The sequence below is a fragment of the Microcaecilia unicolor genome, chromosome 7, assembly GCF_901765095.1.
Source record: "Microcaecilia unicolor chromosome 7, aMicUni1.1, whole genome shotgun sequence".
Lineage (NCBI taxonomy): Eukaryota > Metazoa > Chordata > Amphibia > Gymnophiona > Siphonopidae > Microcaecilia > Microcaecilia unicolor.
This window is the reverse complement of record NC_044037.1, coordinates 239,808,830-239,826,045: the sequence shown is the minus strand read 5'-3', so window position 1 is coordinate 239,826,045 and position 17,216 is coordinate 239,808,830. Positions and strand designations below refer to the sequence as shown.

Genomic DNA, 17,216 nt, shown 5'->3' with positions numbered 1-17,216 from the left:
AAAGCATATCCTTTTGGCATGAGCTATTTATTCAATAGGGTTATCTTTTCCTCTTATCAGGGTTTAAATTAGGATCAAATCATGATTTGACTATAAATATTATTAAAATGCAGACTAGTGGCCACTTAAATTCTGAATATAGTCTTAACTTGCCTTGTGTTAGCCAGCACTGCATAAACCAGTTGCTGCATAAAGATAGGACTGTGTTTTTTGCAGTCCCATTTATGCAGTTACCCTACTGAATATCAGCACTTAACCAGCCAAGTTCCGACTCTGCCCCTGGAATGCCCCCAAAATAGCTGGCTTTCATTTAGGTGCTAACCACCAATTTTCAGCAGCAATAACTGGTTAATACTTTTAAAACAAACAGGAGGAAATATTTTTTTTCACTCAAAGAATAAACTCTGGAACTCATTGGATCTGGCATTGAATATCTGGGAATAACGCCGGCGGCGGTCAGCAAGACGTTCACTGCCATCAGCTGAATATTGGCCCCTTGCTTGTTACAAAATAATGGGTCAGCACGCCCAGCATTTACACCAGGTTTCAGCGCACACCCTTTATAGAATTACACTTAGGGCCAGATTCTATATATGGCGCCTGAAAACTCCTTGTGGAATAAATTTCTGCCTAAGCATATTCTGTAAGCAATGCCTACATTTAGGTGTGGTATATAAAGTACGCTTAGTTGATATCACTTAAAACCTTGCATCTATTTTCACTAAGGGAAACGTGGCCTAAATGTCGGCATGTAAATTTAGGCGCACGGGGGCATATTCTATAAAAGTGCATGTAAAGTTTGGAACACCCATGAAATGTCCATTTCTCCACCCATAACCACATCCCTTTTTGGCTGCACACATTAGAATTTAGGTGCAGTGCGTTACAGAATACGCTTAGCGAGTTGTGTTCATAAATTCTAATTATTGCCGATTAGTGCTCATTATTGATCTTTAAGACCTGTTATCAACACTTATTAGCTTGTTAAGCCAATTAATCTATAATTGTTGTTATAGAATATGCCTGAATTTTGGCACAGAATACTAGGGGGTATGTTTTTCTAAGGTATGTTAGCATTTTTAATGTGCCTTTATAAGTACATAAGTATTGCCATACTGGGAAAGACCAAAGGTCCATCAAGCCCAGCATCCTGTTTCCAACAGTGGCCAATCCAGGTCACAAATACCTGGCAAGATCCCAAAAAAGTACAAAACATTTTATACTACTTATCCCAGAAATAGTGGATTTTCCCCAAGTCCATTTAATAACGGTCTATGGACTTTTCCTTTAGGAAGCCGTCCAAAACTTTAAAGCTAAGGCACATTAAACACTAATGTGCCAATACATTCCTATAGGTGCATTAGCATTTGACGCATGTTAGCATTTAACGTGTGTTAAAAATGCTAATGCGCCTATAGCACGCCTTTGTAAACACAGGCGTAGGTGTGATATATAGAATCTGGGGATTAGCACTTATCTTTTCTAGTGCCCGTTTTTGAGCACCATTTATAGAATCCAGCTCCAAAAGTGCAAGTTAACATTTAAACCTACTCTTGAGCAAGCTTAATGTCCATAACTTCAATATACGCACTATTTCTGCTGGATTTGTGCTAGTATTTTATATTTACAACATAGGCTTAAAATAGGTCTCTTCTCCATCTGCAGACCTAGGCACTGTTATAAAATTATCCTCATTAGGGACAATTTTATAACTGGGAGCCTTCATTTTGTCACTTCAAGGATGTACAGTAGGAGTGGGCACCCAGGTTTTGTTATAGAAAACTAGTGTAGCCCGGTATTAGCAGGCCTAACATTTATCACAGTTACAGCAGCCATAGAGCTAGTGTTAGTATCATAACTTCAAATATTCTGTAAGTTACACATGTAAGTGGGAGCCCCACCCATATCCTGCCCATGCCCCACCCCTTTGAATGCCCCTTTGCATCTAAGTGCACCATTAGAGAACAACACTTAGGCACCCTGCTGGCACTTTCATAGATATCTGTACACATAAGAGCATAAGCTCTATTATTCTAGACATTTATGTGCATAAGGGGGAACATAAATATGGTTGCTTAGATTATAACATTGCCTTTATTATGTATATACTAAAACCAACAAAAGAATGCAAGTGTAATTCATAATTTGAAACCAATATATAGGCATTTCTGGCAAAGAGCGTTAGGTTGTACAGTCATATACAAGCCCGGATTTTCACTCGGGCCTAATACACCTGTGCTCAGGTAGCAAAGTTCTTTCTCACTCTCATCCTGGATCTCCAATCCATTCTCTCCTGCTGTCATTTCTACGGGACTTGGGCTCCAGCAACACAGTCCTCAGAAGGCAGGGAATGCAGAGACTGAGTCAGCTCAGGGCTCTGCACTCACAGGTATTAAGGTGGTTTCAGCCTTTTCAGGCCTGTGGGCACAGGGCTGCAGGCTGACTCAGTTCCAATGGTCACTACATTCTGATGATAGCACTGTAGGAGATGGAGCCCTGACTTCCATGGAAGGGTCAGCATGGGGGAGCGCACAGTGGGCAACAGCAGCAGGAGGGAACAGAGCATGGATTCACCAGTAGGAAATATGCAAATCAAATTAGATGTCTCTGGAGAGGGCATGATACCAACAGTACCTGGGCAGTACCTGGATGACAAAGATGAAATGCATTACTGGCCACATATAAGCCATATAAATAGAAAATACTTGGTATGAACATTGGTTCAGAACTTACTCATCTGTAGGCAAAAGTTCCTCTTTGCACTTGTGTAGTTTATCTTCTGGTTTGAGGTATTAAGATGTTTATAATTACTGAAAATGAGAAAAAAGGAATAGCTGAAAGAAGAATGACCAAAAACTACTACTACTACTACTACTACTATTTAGCATTTTTATAGCGCTACAAGGCATACGCAGCACTGCACAAACATAGAAGAAAGACAGTCCCTGCTCAAAGAGCTTACAATCTAATAGACAAAAAATAAATAAAGTAGGCAAATCAAATCAATTAATGTGAACGGGAAGGAAGAGAGGAGGGTAGGTGGAGGCGAGTGGTTACAGGTAGTTACGAGTCAAAAGCAATGTTAAAGAGGTGGGCTTTCAGTCTAGATTTAAAGGTGGCCAAGGATGGGGCAAGACGTAGGGGCTCAGGAAGTTTATTCCAGGCGTAGGGTGCAGCGAGACAGAAGGCGCGAAGTCTGGAGTTGGCAGTAGTGGAGAAGGGAACAGATAAGAAGGATTTATCCATGGAGCAGAGTGCACGGGAAGGGGTGTAGGGAAGGACGAGTGTGGAGAGATACTGGGGAGCAGCAGAGTGAATACATTTATAGGTTAGTAGAAGAAGTTTGAACAGGATGCGAAAATGGATAGGGAGCCAGTGAAGGGTCTTGAGGAGAGGGGTAGTATGAGTAAAGCGACCCTGGCGGAAGATGAGACGGGCAGCAGAGTTTTGAACCGACTGGAGAGGGGAGAGGTGACTAAGTGGAAGGCCAGCAAGAAGCAGATTGCAGTAGTCTAAACAAGAGGTGACAAGGGTGTGGATGAGGGTTTTGGTAGAGTGCTCGGAAAGAAAGGGGCGGATTTTACGGATGTTGTAAAGAAAGAAACGACAGGTCTTGGCGGTCTGCTGGATATGAGCAGAGAAGGAGAGAGAAGAGTCAAAGATGACCCCAAGGTTTCGAGCTGAGGAGACAGGGAGAATGAGAGAGCCATCAACAGAAATAGAAAACGGGGGGAGCGGGGAGGTGGGTTTGGGGGGGAAAATGAGAAGCTCGGTTTTGGTCATATTTAATTTCAGGTGGCGTTGAGACATCCAGGCAGCAATGTCAGACAAGCACGCTGAAACTTTGGTTTGGATGCAAGGTGAGATATCAGGGGTAGAAAGGTAGATTTGGGAGTCATCAGCATAGAGATGGTAGGAAAAGCCATGGGATGAGATTAATGAACCAAGGGAAGAAGTGTAGATAGAAAAGAGGAGGGGACCAAGAACAGAACCCTGAGGTACGCTGACAGGCAGAGGGATAGAAGTAGAAGAGGATCCACCAGAGTGAACACTAAAGGTGCGGAGGGAGAGGTAGGAAGAGAACCAGGAAAGGACAGAGAACTGGAATCCAAGTGAGGACAGGGTATCGAGAAGTATGCTGTGATCGACAGTGTCAAAAGCAGCGGAAAGATCAAGAAGAATGAGGATGGAATATTGACCTCTGGATTTAGCCAGTAATAGGTCATTGGAGACTTTAGTAAGCGCAGTTTCAGTTGAGTGGAGAGGGCGAAAACCAGATTGTAGTGGGTCAAGAATAGGTTTATCTTTTGAACCTTGTTGTGAAAGAATTCAGCAAGGGTCTGAGGAGATAATGAAGGGGGAGTTGGGGGAGGGGGCACCTTGAGGAGAGAGTTCAATGTGGTGAAGAGAAGTCGAGGATTAGAGCCAAGAGAGTTGGTCAGTTGGATATAATAATCCTGTTTGGCATGTAAAAGAGCAGATTGGAAGGAGGTCAGCATGAACTTAAAGTGTAAGAAATCAGCAAGGGCCCGAGATTTCCGCCAGAGGTGTTCGGCGGAGCGGGTACAGGAACGTAGGTAGCGGATATTAGAAGTCAGCCAAGGTTGGGGTTTTGTACGCCTTACAGGGCGGGTCATCAAAGGTGCAAGAGTGTCTAAGGCAGAGGATAGAGTATTGTTGTAAGAAGAAACAGCCTCGTTGACAGACGTGGATGGTGCCACAGTAGAGAGGAGGTTTGAAACATGGGAGGATATAGATGAAGGGTCAATATCGTGAAGATTCCTAGATAAATTAGATAGGATAGGACGGGACTGGGAGGGAGGAGATTTAAGTGTGAAAGTTATAAGATGGTGATCAGAGGAGGGATGATCAGAGGCAAGGAAACTAGAAGGTGAACAGTTGGAGGAGAAAATGAGATCAAGACAGTGACCATTTTGATGAGTGGGGGAGGTGGAGCATAGTTGGAGATTAAAGGACGACGTTAAAGCGAGTAACTTGGAAATATAAGAGTTGGAAGGATCATTAGCAGGAATATTAAAGTCACCAAGGATGAGAGAGGGGGAGGAAGGATCATGGAAGAAGGCAAGCCAGGCATCAAAGTCACTGAGAAAGGATGAAAGGGACTTATCAGGGGGACGATAAATGACCGCTATTCGAAGAGGCAGAGGAGAGAAAAGGCGGATAGAGTGGACTTCAAAGGAGGAAAAACAGTGAGATTGAGGTGGAAGAAGGGGTTGAAATCTGGAGGAGGGAGAGAAAAGTAGTCCAACACCGCCCCCACGGCCAGCAGGGCGAGGAGTATGTGAAAATAGATAACCGCCATGGCACAGGGCTGCGACTGAAGCAGAGTCATCAGGGCAGAGCCAGGTTTCTGTTATGGCGAGCAGATGGAGGTGACGCGAGATAAAGAGGTCCTGGATATAGGGGAGTTTGTTACAGATAGAGCGGGCATTCCATAGGGCGCAAGAGAAGGGCAGAGAAGAGGAGGGGAGTAGAGGAATAGAGATGAGGTTAGAGAGGTCACGGTGAGATCTGTAGAGTTTGGATAATAGTTGGTGAGGAGGGCCAGGATTGGGATTGATGTCACCAGCTGAGAGTAAGAGAAGGAGTAAAAGAGAGCGGAGGAGAGTAGGAGAGGTGTGGCCACGAAGGCGTCAAAGGCGAGAGGTATTTAGGTGGAATGGGGAAGGCAAAATGGAGGGAAGAAAGAGACGGAGATTAAAAGCCAAGAGGGAGGAAGAGGGTAGGAGAGAAGGTGAGGTGATGAAGTCAATGGATGGGAAGTGAGTTCCTGTAGCGGAGAGAGGAAGGGGGTGAGGGAAAAGATTAGGAAGGGACAGAGCTAGGAAGAGAATGTGAATAGGGGCCATAAACGATTAAGGTACTTTAGCAACTGGGAAGATCGGGGTGGAACTGGAGTCACCCCAGATACAGCTGTGAGGAAATGCAGAAGGGCTGCAAGTCCTCCACAGCACCTGGTGGGAGCGCTGGGCACCTAGAGCGGAGGCCCTGAGTGGATTGGGGTGGACCTGGGTGTCACCCCGGAGAAGGCTGTAAGGATATGCAGATGAGCTGCAAGTCCTCCACAGCACCTGAAAGGCAGCCGGTGGTAGAGGTGGGCACCTCTCAGCTGAGGAAAGGCTTACCAGGGGTTAGGCCGAAGTCAGCATTCCTCCCCCTGAGGGTCGCCTGATCCTAGCCAAAAAGCACCTGGAAACTCTGTGCACTTGGAGAGAAGGCCCTGGGAAGATCGGGGTGGAACTGGAGTCACCCCGGATACAGCTGTGAGGAAATGCAGAAGGGCTGCAAGTCCTCCACAGCACCTGGTGGGAGCGCTGGGCACCTAGAGCGGAGGCCCTGAGTGGATTGGGGTGGACCTGGGTGTCACCCCGGAGAAGGCTGTAAGGATATGCAGATGAGCTGCAAGTCCTCCACAGCACCTGAAAGGCAGCCGGTGGTAGAGGTGGGCACCTCTCAGCTGAGGAAAGGCTTACCAGGGGTTAGGCCGAAGCCAGCATTCCTCCCCCTGAGATTGTAAGCTCTTTTGAGTAGGGACTGTCTCTTTGTATCAGGTGTTCAGCGCTGCGTGTGTCTGGTAGCGCTATACAAATGCTAATAATAATAATACAGGTCTTGGAAATGCACAAAATGAATGAGAGGGTAATTTTATAACAGAGTGCTTAGGCAGAAAAGGGTAATAGGTGTATAGGCTGTTCACAAAGGTAAGTGAATCGATTTTTTAGTCCTTGAAAAAGGGAAAGGGAAATGGGACTTGATATACCGCCTTTCTGTGGAATTTTGCAACTACATTCAAAGCGGTTTACATATATACAGGTACTTATTTTGCACCTGACCAGGGGATGCTCAATGAAATTACATGGAAATACTTTTAAAACAAACAGGAGGAAATATTTTTTCACTCAACGAAAAGCTAAGCTCTGAAACTCGTTGCCAGAGGATGTGGTAACCGTGGTCAGCATATCTGAATTTTAAAAAGATTTGGACTATTCTCCCTGAAAATCCTGCACAAAGCTATCTCATCACCATCAAATTTCTCCCTGAAAGTTCTTGCACAAAGCTATTCCTTCACTGAAGCAGGAGTAAGTATGCACTTGTATATGGCAGTGAGAATCCATGCTTTACTGCTTTTGAAGTATTTTATAACAAAAGGCTAACATTTCAGCACAAACATGACTTCATCAGGGTTAATACCTTGGACACAGACTTCTAAAGTTCTGTAGAGGTGTGCATTTGTTTCTATGCATTTGGTTCATTAGTGTACCTTCTAATTCATTGGTTAGTGTGCATTACATCATTTTAGTGAGCAGTAAAAATTTCCTCTTAAAATAAATGTGTGAAACTAAATGAAAAAATATCCACAAATTGGGAAAACCTAGTGAAAAACAAAAACTAGCCAAATTGTTCATGCCTATGTACATCTCTGGAGTTAGGCTTTACCTGGAGAAACCGAAACCTCCACTGGGATTTACTGCCTGCTGTTAGAGTCACTCTTGGAGGAAGGAAAGCTTAAAATGAGTGTTTGAGCTTTTCTCTTAGCATACTAAGTGGGTCACATATTATGCGCTATTGCTGGACTAATAAGTTTTTACAGCCAATAATTGAGAAACAGCTCCAACTAGTGCTACCCGTTCCACGCACAGGGCCCAAGAGACAGGCAGAGCTCCGGAGTCTCAATGCATGGATGAGACAATGGTGCAGGGAGGAGGGGTTTCAATTTGTTAAGAACTGGGCAGTATTCTGGGGAAGGGGGAGCCTATTCCGAAAAGATGGGCTCCACCTTAACCAGGGTGGGACCAGGCTGCTGATATTGGCATTTAAAAAGGAGATAGAGCAGCTTTTAGAGACTGGGGGAAGGCCTACAGCCACTCAAAAGCTCATGGTTCAGAATAAGGTATCTTTTAAAGATATCACCTAAACAGGGAAGATAAGGTATCCCAATAGTGAGGTTGCACAAGAGACCGTAGTAGATCAGGTGTCCTTAAATAAAAATAAAAACCAGACAAAAGATTGCAAATTAATACTGTCAAGTACTGAGCATGATGTAAATAGGAACAGCAAACATAGTTTGAAATGTCTATATGCGAACGTCAGAAGCCTAAGAAATAAGAAGGGAGAGTTAGAATATATTGCACTAAATGAAAACCTAGATATAATAGGCATCTCGGAGACCTGGAGGAAGGAGGATAACAAGTGGGACACTGTCATACTGGGGTACAAATTATATCATAGTGATAGGGTGGATCGAATTGGTAGAGGGGTAGCATTGTATGTTAAGGAGGGCCTTGAATCAAATAGATTGAAAATTCTGCAGGAAACAAAACACATCTTGGAATCCCTGTGGATTGAAATTCCATGGGTAAAAGGGAAAAGGATACTGATAGGAGTGTACTACCGTCCACCTGGTCAGGATGAACAGATGTATGTAGAAATGTTATTGGAAATTAGGGAGGCTAACAAACTGGGCAACACAATAATAATGGGTGATTTCAATTACCCCGATATTGACTGAGTAAATGTAACATCAGGGCATGCTAGGGAGGTAAAAGTCCTTGACAAAATCAAAGATTGCTTTATTGAGCAGCTGGTACAGGATCCGACAAGAGAAGGAAAAATTCTAGACCTAGTCCTTAGTGGAACGCATGATCTGGTGAGGGAGGTAATGGTGATGGGGCCGCTTGGTAACAGTGATCATAATATGATCAGATTTGATATTAGCTTTGGAGTAAGTATAATCAGGAAATCTAATACATTAGCGTTTAACTTTCAAAAAGGAGACAATGATAAAATGAGAAGAACAGTGAAAAAACAAACTTAGAGGAGCAGCTGCGAGGGTCAAAACTTTACATCAGGCATGGATGCTGTTCAAAAATACCATCCTGAAAGCCCAGGCCAAATATATTCCATGTATTAAAAAATGAGGGAGGAAGACCAAACGACAGCCAACATGGTTAAATAGTGAGGTATTAGAGCTAAAAGAAAATCCTTCAGAAAATGGAAGAAGGAACTGACTGAAATTAATAAGAAACAGCATAAGGAATGTGAAGTCAAATGCAAAGCGCTGATATGGAAGGCAAAGAGGGACTTTGAAAAAAAGATTGCGTTAGATGCAAAAACACAGTAAAAACTTTTTTAGGTATATTAAAAGCAAGAAGCCAGCAAAAGAATCGGTTGGACCGCCACGTGACCGAGGAGTAAAAGGAGCGATCAGGGAAGACAAAGCAATAGCAGAGAGATTAAATGAATTCTTTGCTTCAGTCTTCACCGAAGAAGATTTGGGAGAGACACCGGTGCCAGAAATGGTATTCAAAGCTGACGAGTCGGAGAAACTGAATGAAATCTCTATAAACCTAGAGGATGTAATGGGACAATTTGACAAATTGAAGAATAGCAAATCTCCTGGACCAGGTGGTATTCATCCCAGAGTACTGATAGAATTGAAAAATGAACTGGCGGAACTATTGTTAGTAATTTGTAATTTATCTTAAAATCGAGCATGGTATCAGAAGATTGGAGGGTAGCCCATGTAACGCTGGTATTTTAAAAAGGTTCCAGAGGGGATCCAGGAAATTATAGACCGGTGAGCCTGACGTCGGTGCCGGGCAAAATAGTAGAGACTGTTATAAAGAACAAAATTACAAAGCATATTCAAAAGCATGGATTAATGAGACAAAGCCAACATGGATTTAGTGAAGGGAAATCTTGCCTCACCAATCTATTACATTTCTTTGAAGTGGTGAACAAACATGTGGATAAAGGCAAGCTGACTGATATCGTGTGTCTGGATTTTCAAAAGGCGTTTGACAGAGTACCTCATGAAAGACTTTAAGACTTTAGAGGAAATTGGAGAGTCATGGGATAGGAGGTAGTGTACTGTTGTGGATTAAAAACTGGTTAAAGGATAGAAAACAGAGAGTAGGGTTAAATGGTCAGTATACTCAATGGAGAAGGGTAGATAGTGGGGTTCCCCAGGGGTCTGTGCTGGGACCGCTGCTTTTTAGCATATTAATAAATGATCTAGAGATGGGAGTAACTAGTGAGGTAATTAAATTTGCTGATGACACAAAGTTATTGAAAGTTGTTAAACCGCAAGAGGATTGTCAAAAATTACAAGAGGACCTTACTAGACTGGGAGACTGGGCATCTTAATGTGAGCAAGTGCTTAGTGATGCATGTGGGAAAGAGGAACCCGAAATAAAGCTACGTCATGCAAGGTTCCATATTAGGAGTCACCGACCAAGAGAGGGATCTCAGTGTCGTTCTTGATGATACGTTGAAATGCTCTGCTTAATGTGCTGCGGCGGCTAAGAAAGCAAATAGAATGTTAGGTATTATTAGGAAAGGAATGGAAAACAAAAGTGAGGATGTTATAATGCCTTTGTATCAGTCTATGGTGCGACCGCACCTTGAATATTATGTTCAATTCTGTTCGCTGCATCTCAAAAAAGATATAGTGGAATTAGAAAAGGTACAGAGAAGGACGATGAAAATGATAAAGAGGATGGGACAACTTCCCTATGAGGAAAGGCTGAAGCATCTAGGGCTCTCCAACTTGGAGAAGAGACGGCTAAGGGGAGATATGATAGAGGTCTATAAAATAATGAGTGGATTGGGTAGATGTGAATCATCTGTTTACTCTTTCCAAAAATACTAGGACTACGGGGCATGCGATGAAGCTACAAAGTAGTAAATTTAATTCGAATCAGAGAAAATGTTTCTTCACTCAACGTGTAATTAAACTCTGAAATTCGTTGCCAGAGAATGTGGTAAAGGCGGTTAGCTTTGTGGGGTTTAAAAAGGGTCTGGAGGGCTTCCTAAGGGAAAAGTCCATAGACCATTATTAAATTGACTTGGGAAAATCCACTGCTTATTTCTGGGATAAGCATCATAAAATGTATCGAGCTTTTCTGGGATCTTGCCAGGTATTTGTGACCTGGATTGGCCACTGTCGGAAACAGGATGCTGGGCTTGATGGACCTTTGGTCTGTCCCAGTGTGGCAATTCTTATGTACATACGTAGTTACCATGGAGGGAATTCTTTAAACAGAGCTCAGAAATAGATGTTGAAAAAAATCACCACTAAGCATTATTCTATAAAGGTTGTGAACCCTTTATAGAATCATGTGTAGCACTGATTCCCATGCCTAACTTTGAGCGCCATGTTTATGCATGCTGAAAACTGGTGTAGAGGTTGGCGTCCAAGTTAGGTGTGCTGAGGCAATATTCTATAACTACACGTAATTTTTTGGAAAGTCTCTTACTCGCTCATGCCCTTCCCATGGTCATGCCCCCTTTGTGGATATGCATTATGGGAGTTAGGTGCACTGCCTTATAGAATAGTGCCCAGCTAAATGCATGCACAAATTTTAATGAGTGCCAATTAACATCAATAATTGGTGTGGGCACTCACTTACTGATGGCTAAGAGTTCAGTACCCAATTAATTTGCAGACACATCTCAGCAGCCCGCCCAAACTTGGACATACAAATTTAGGTGCCATATATAGAATCTGGTGGCATATGAACAGTTAAATGTGTTGTAGCTCTGAAGTCTTTTCCTCCTTTTATGTATGAAAACAAGGATCTTTTCAGTTCGCTTTCTCAGTTGACGTTTTGACCATAAAATTATTATCCACATATGTATGCCAGTTGAATACATGTGTGGATACAGATTTCAAGGAGACATGTTCTGGTGATAGTTTGGGTAGTCCTTCAAGATAATGCATTCCAAATTTTAGAACAGCAATATACGTATATTGAGAACATTTCCCATTAGCATTTGCACATAAGTGTCTCCTTTAAGCCTGGGAATACGAGAAGAGCTCGATAGGTTGCCAACTGGCCAGTATTCAGCTGACCTGTCTGTCTGCCTACCAGCAGAGCCTTAAAATCGGCTACAGAAAGCCATTTTTTGTGCCTCAGGCTCCTTGCCCCTGTGGTCCAGCAGCTCACTCTCCCTTCTTACCCTCCCATAATCTCAGCATCTTTCCAACTGCCTCTTCCCCTACTCACAGGCTCCCATGAGTCTGGCAGCATCTCTCCCTCCCTTCGCTCCCACCACGGCAGTACACCGGCAGCGAGGAAGATGCACTATTTCTGGTGCCCCGAGGCTTTCTCTCTGCTGCGTCCTACCTCCTCTGATGCAACTTAATGTGAGTAGAACACAGCAGATAGAAGGCTCCAAGGCTATCCAAAGTAGTGTGTTCAATTTGCTTCCAGCGACTCACTGTAGTTGACAAACCAAGGAGAGAGAGAGAGAGAGAGAGAGAGAGACCAGACCTGCAAGGGGGGGTGGAGAAGGTATTGATGCCAGATCTGCAGAGTAGAGGGAGATATAATTGATTTTAGATCTACATGGGAGGTGGGGGAGGGATTGATTAATGCCAGACCTGCATGGGGGAGGGGGGAATGGATGGATGCCTAGCGTGTGGGAGGGGAGAGAAGGGATACCAAACTTTGGGGAAGAAAGAGAGCAGTGGAGGGAGAGATACTATATTTGAAGGAAAGGGGGAAGAAAGGGGAAGAAGAGATACTATACACATGGGGGGGGGGGGGGGGGGGGGGGAGTGGAAGAGGAAAAAAGAGATAGACCAGACCTGGGAGGTGAGGGAAGAGAGAGAGGTAGGGATGCTAGTCCAGTAGAGGGAGAGAGATGGAGAGATGCTGGTCCTGGGTTGAGGGGACTGGGAGGAGGGGAAGAGAGAAGTGATAAGCTGGATAAGAAAAGAAACAGAGATGCAAAGGAAAGATGGAGGGAGCATAGGGACACAGAGAGGCAATGCTAGACAAAGGGGGAAAGATAGAGACACTGAGAGGACAGATGATGGACATGAGGTGAGGATAGAGATAGGGTCATAGAGGGGAAATGCTGGACAGGATAGATAAGAGACACAGGGAAGATGGATGGTGGACATGTACAAATGTGAAATTGACAGGAAACACTGGCAAGAGAATTAGAAAGAAAAAAGAGAAAAGCAGAAAAGAGACACTGAGGGAGAAATTCAAAGCGATTTAAGTGGGCAGGAACCTCTATGGAGCTATGTGGGTGCCAGCTCTGAATATCGGGCCGGCACCTACATAACATTTTTTTTAATTAAAAAAAAAGTCCCCAAGCCCCGTCCCCCTCCAATGTCCCCTCTTTCCTGCCTTCCCTCCCTCCAGCCTGCAGTAAGACCCTCCCCCCCCCCCACCACCACCGTGAAGGTATACCCATGAAGGTACACCCACAGGATTACCTACATCCCTGCTAGTCCAGCTGGGTCTTTGGGGGCAGGAGCACAGCATCCTCACTCCTGCCCCTTGTGGCGCCTCTGTAAAATGGCTGCCATGACCGTGGGGCTTGGGGTGAGATAAGGCTCAGGGGGCTATTTTTTTTTTTTAATGAAAAACAAAAATAAGTTATGTGGCCCTGGCCTGATATTCAGCTGAGGCTGCATAACTCTTATGCAGCCCCAGCTAAATATCGGCCAGGCCCGCATATGATCTGGCAGCCTACCCACCCCAAATTATCCCCTGATCTTCAGTGCCAGTGCCTGGACAAGACCCAGCAATGAATACTGGGGAATAATTTAACTGGCAACGATCAGCATTTTTAAAAAATGCTGACCACCGCTGGCTCAATATTGGGATGACTGGGCCCAAAGGAAATGGAAACATAAATGCTCAGACAAGAAAGGTAGAAAAATATTTTATTTTGAATTTATTGATTGGAATATGTCAGCTGTTGGAAATGTGCATTGTTGATATCTCACATTTCAGTTTCCATTCCTCTAATATTACTTATTACTATATATGCAGAATCTGACTTCTAGAGGCTTCCAGGTCAGTTTTTGCCTTCATATCTCTATTACTGATATGTGGTCCCTTGTTTCATATTTATTAAAGATCAATGTGTTTTGTGTGTGTGACTAAGATGTGGTATTCTGCTAGTGTTTAATTTCTATGTAGGGATCTATAGCACTCTGACTTGATCTTTTTTTCCAGCAGGAAGTACACAGGTGTTCTAGGGTGCTGCCTTTTTATAAATAGAGTTGCTGTTATTTGAGTCCTGGGCATTCTGTCTTTCTAGTCCTTGCTGCCCACAAGTAGTGAACTCTGAAAGGCTTATGGGGCTGCTGAAAGTGTGATAGTTTTGATGGTAGGCCATTCCAAACCAATGGAGGGTTAAGTGGCTTGCCTGAGGCCACAAGGAGCTGCTGTAGCATTTGACCTTGGGCCTTCCAGTTCCCAGCCTGCTGCTCTAACTATTAGACTTCTCCTCTGCCCTATCTTGGACACTGGTGTTACTTTATTATTGAAGGTTTTTAATATCAGTCTGGAATGTGTTTTGTTTTGTTGAAGAGTTTGGTTGCTGGAGCTCTGTTTCTGTTATGTGGTTTGTAAAATAATCATAGAACATGTGGCAGTTTTTTCTTCTGAGATGGCAAACCTAGTGCAGACAGTTGGCTGTAGAGGGGCAGGGCAGGTGAAGGGTACAACAGTAGGTGTGGCAAGGGATAGGGCAGGGCGGGGTATGGGGGTAGGACAAGGGAGGGGCATGGAGCAGTGTAGGTGTTAGGGGTTTTTTTTGTCAAAAAAGTGGCAACCCTATTGATGGGGGAATTGTGCTTACCTCTCTGGCACCAAAAACCACCATGATTGGTTAAAAATAAGAGTTTTAAAGAATGGTTCTTTAATTTGCTCAACTTGTAGGTGTAAGTTTGTGAAATTTGTCACTTAAACATGCAAATATGTATTCTGTAGAGGAGAGGAGGGATGTGGAGATATGATACAGACATTTAAATACATGAAAGGTATTAGAGCCTGTGAGAGAGTGGGTGGTACAAGGCAGGCTTTCCTTAAGAACACTCTGATACTGAAGCAGAATCACCTTAAGAATAGGTATGTTAGCCAGAGTGGCCAGGAGGGTGGGGCTCAAGCAGATTGCAGGGAGTTAAAAGCCCTCTGGTAGAGCAGGACAGGGAGGGAAGAAGTCTTCAAGTGGGAGGACCCAAGCAAGGATCTTCTCTAGGGTGTTCTGGCATGGCTGATGGCTGAGTTCCTGAAGGGAGTTGCAGGAAAGAGGAGTGGCCTTAGCTGGGATGCCTCACCCGGTGTTGCAAGAGAACTCGAGTGAAGAAGTTTCCAAGGGGGAAGCTGAAATTAAGAAGCCTCCAAGGGAGCGGTCCTAAGTAAGGACCTTCCAACATATGCAAAGAGAAGGCTACAGTAGCTGAGAGAAGTACCTGGGAAAGGAGTAGCCTGAGCCTAAGTGTTTCCCTGGGGTAGGAAACTGTGTGAGTTAAGTTCAACCTCCAAGAGTTAATTATACATGTAAGGAAAACTACCAAGGTAGGACATAACCTTGAAGTATATCTAGAGAGTACCTGATTTTGATGTATGCCCAGATGGGACCTATGACTGTCAGGAGTCACTGTGTTTGGTTCTGGCTAGGAGCCAGCCCTGTTAAGAGTATTTTCTGTGACTATATTGAGACAGAGAGAGAGAGAGAGAGAGATTTTAATTAAAAAGTTTTAGTCTCTGAAGTGACAGAGCTGATTATTCTTCATTTGTGTGCATAAAGTGTTTTGACTTTTACCTGCAACCTGTGTGTATGCCTAATGTGTTTGAGGTCCTGCAGCCAGCTGCTAGCCACGCTACCACAGTGCCCAAGAAGTAAACATTTTCCAGAAGGCACATGATATGAAGCTACATGCGTGTAGACCCAGGAGCAACATTAGGAAAAAACTTTTTCATGGAAAGCGTTATGGATGCTTGGATTGTCCTCCTGAAGGAGGTGGTGGAAGCAAAACTGTTAATGGAATTCAAAAAGCAGTGGGATACAGAGAAAATTTCTAAGAAAGCAAAAGGATAGAAACCTGAGCGTCTCAGCTTAAAACAGAATAGAAATGTCTTTACACTTGAGAAGAAGGCATAAGGAGGTAGACTGCATGGAGCCACAGTTACAAACCTAACCACTTTACTGAGTAGATTCAGTGGGCCATTTCAGGCTGTCTGCCGCCCATGACCTAACTTATCTCCCCAATTAAAAAAAAACTATATGCCAATGGGACTCACCAGCACTCTACCTGCTCTCTTCTGCCAACACAATTAAGAAAAGTCTGTGCCAAGGAAGGAGAGGATTTACCACCCCCCTATCAATTCCACCTGCTTGCCCTATTATAAAAAGCATGTGCCTGGGGATCTGTCAGCCTCCCAGCATTCCATCTGCCTCCAGATCTTGGCAGATGTAAGAGTGGGAGCTGCTAGGCCCTTCACAACCTCTTCTCCTGACATCCTATTTGCATCATGTAGTATACTTCTCACATTCTTCAAGCCAAGCCCCAGAGGAGGACAAGGTCTAACCTACTCAGAACTTGGCTAAATGCTTGTGTGGTAGCTTTGACTGATTCTAGCACATAAATATACATTTATTAACTTCACTAATTGAGACAGCCAATCCCATTCTGAGCTCTGTTTTGAATAATGATTTCTCTCTATACAGACAATATCAAGCACATATTTCCAATTAAGAAAAGTAAAATGCAATTATACTAACCTAGCCATTTGGGACTTAACAGTTCATATACACACTGAAAAGCTGAAAGCAAAAAATAAAATAAAATTGAGTGTTATCAGTACAGGTCTAGGACATCAACCAGAACACACAAATATTCTGCCAAAATTGATTTGACCTGGTAATAGAAAATGAAATACATAAAGAAACAGACTGCAAATACATATCTCTTTCAAAAGAGCAGTCATTGTCAAAACTCTGATGTGTATCTAAATAGGATAAATGGCAACCTATTTTCTTTCTCTTTAAAGATTTACCAAATCAGTTCTTCTTGTGAAGGATTTGGGAGCTTTTACACTTAAAGTACATTGACACTACTATACTTTCCAAACTCACCTGTATACATTTAGATTCCTATCCTCCAGTTCACACCCATAAGCACTCATATTAGAACATCCACATTTTCTGCACAAGGTGGAGTCTAAGGTTATCTGCTAATTATTTGAAAATGAAGCCAGAATTTGTCATCTTAGTGCAGTGCTGATGCTTCCAGTATGCTAATCTGGTGGTTGAGTGTCAAAATTCTGGGTGTGGCAGAAAGAGCTTTCACTTTATATTTTTAATTCCTTCTCTATTCTGCTAAATTGGTTTCTCTGAGTACTGTGTGGCCTGCATTCTGGATCTCGGTTTAGGATCTCTTTCAC

The 17,216-nt window shown here is 43.5% G+C and overlaps 1 protein-coding gene across 1 annotated transcript in view; it reads right to left on the bottom strand.

The window, feature by feature from the left end:
* Positions 1-16,577, bottom strand: part of DPP4 (dipeptidyl peptidase 4) — a 187,345-nt gene extending 170,768 nt beyond the window's left edge. Inside the window, 2 exon segments of the mRNA XM_030209009.1 lie at positions 2,734-2,810; positions 16,555-16,577. Coding sequence (XP_030064869.1) covers positions 2,734-2,810; positions 16,555-16,562 — 85 coding nt within the window. The 5' untranslated portion in view covers positions 16,563-16,577.
* Positions 16,578-17,216: the final 639 nt, after the last annotated feature.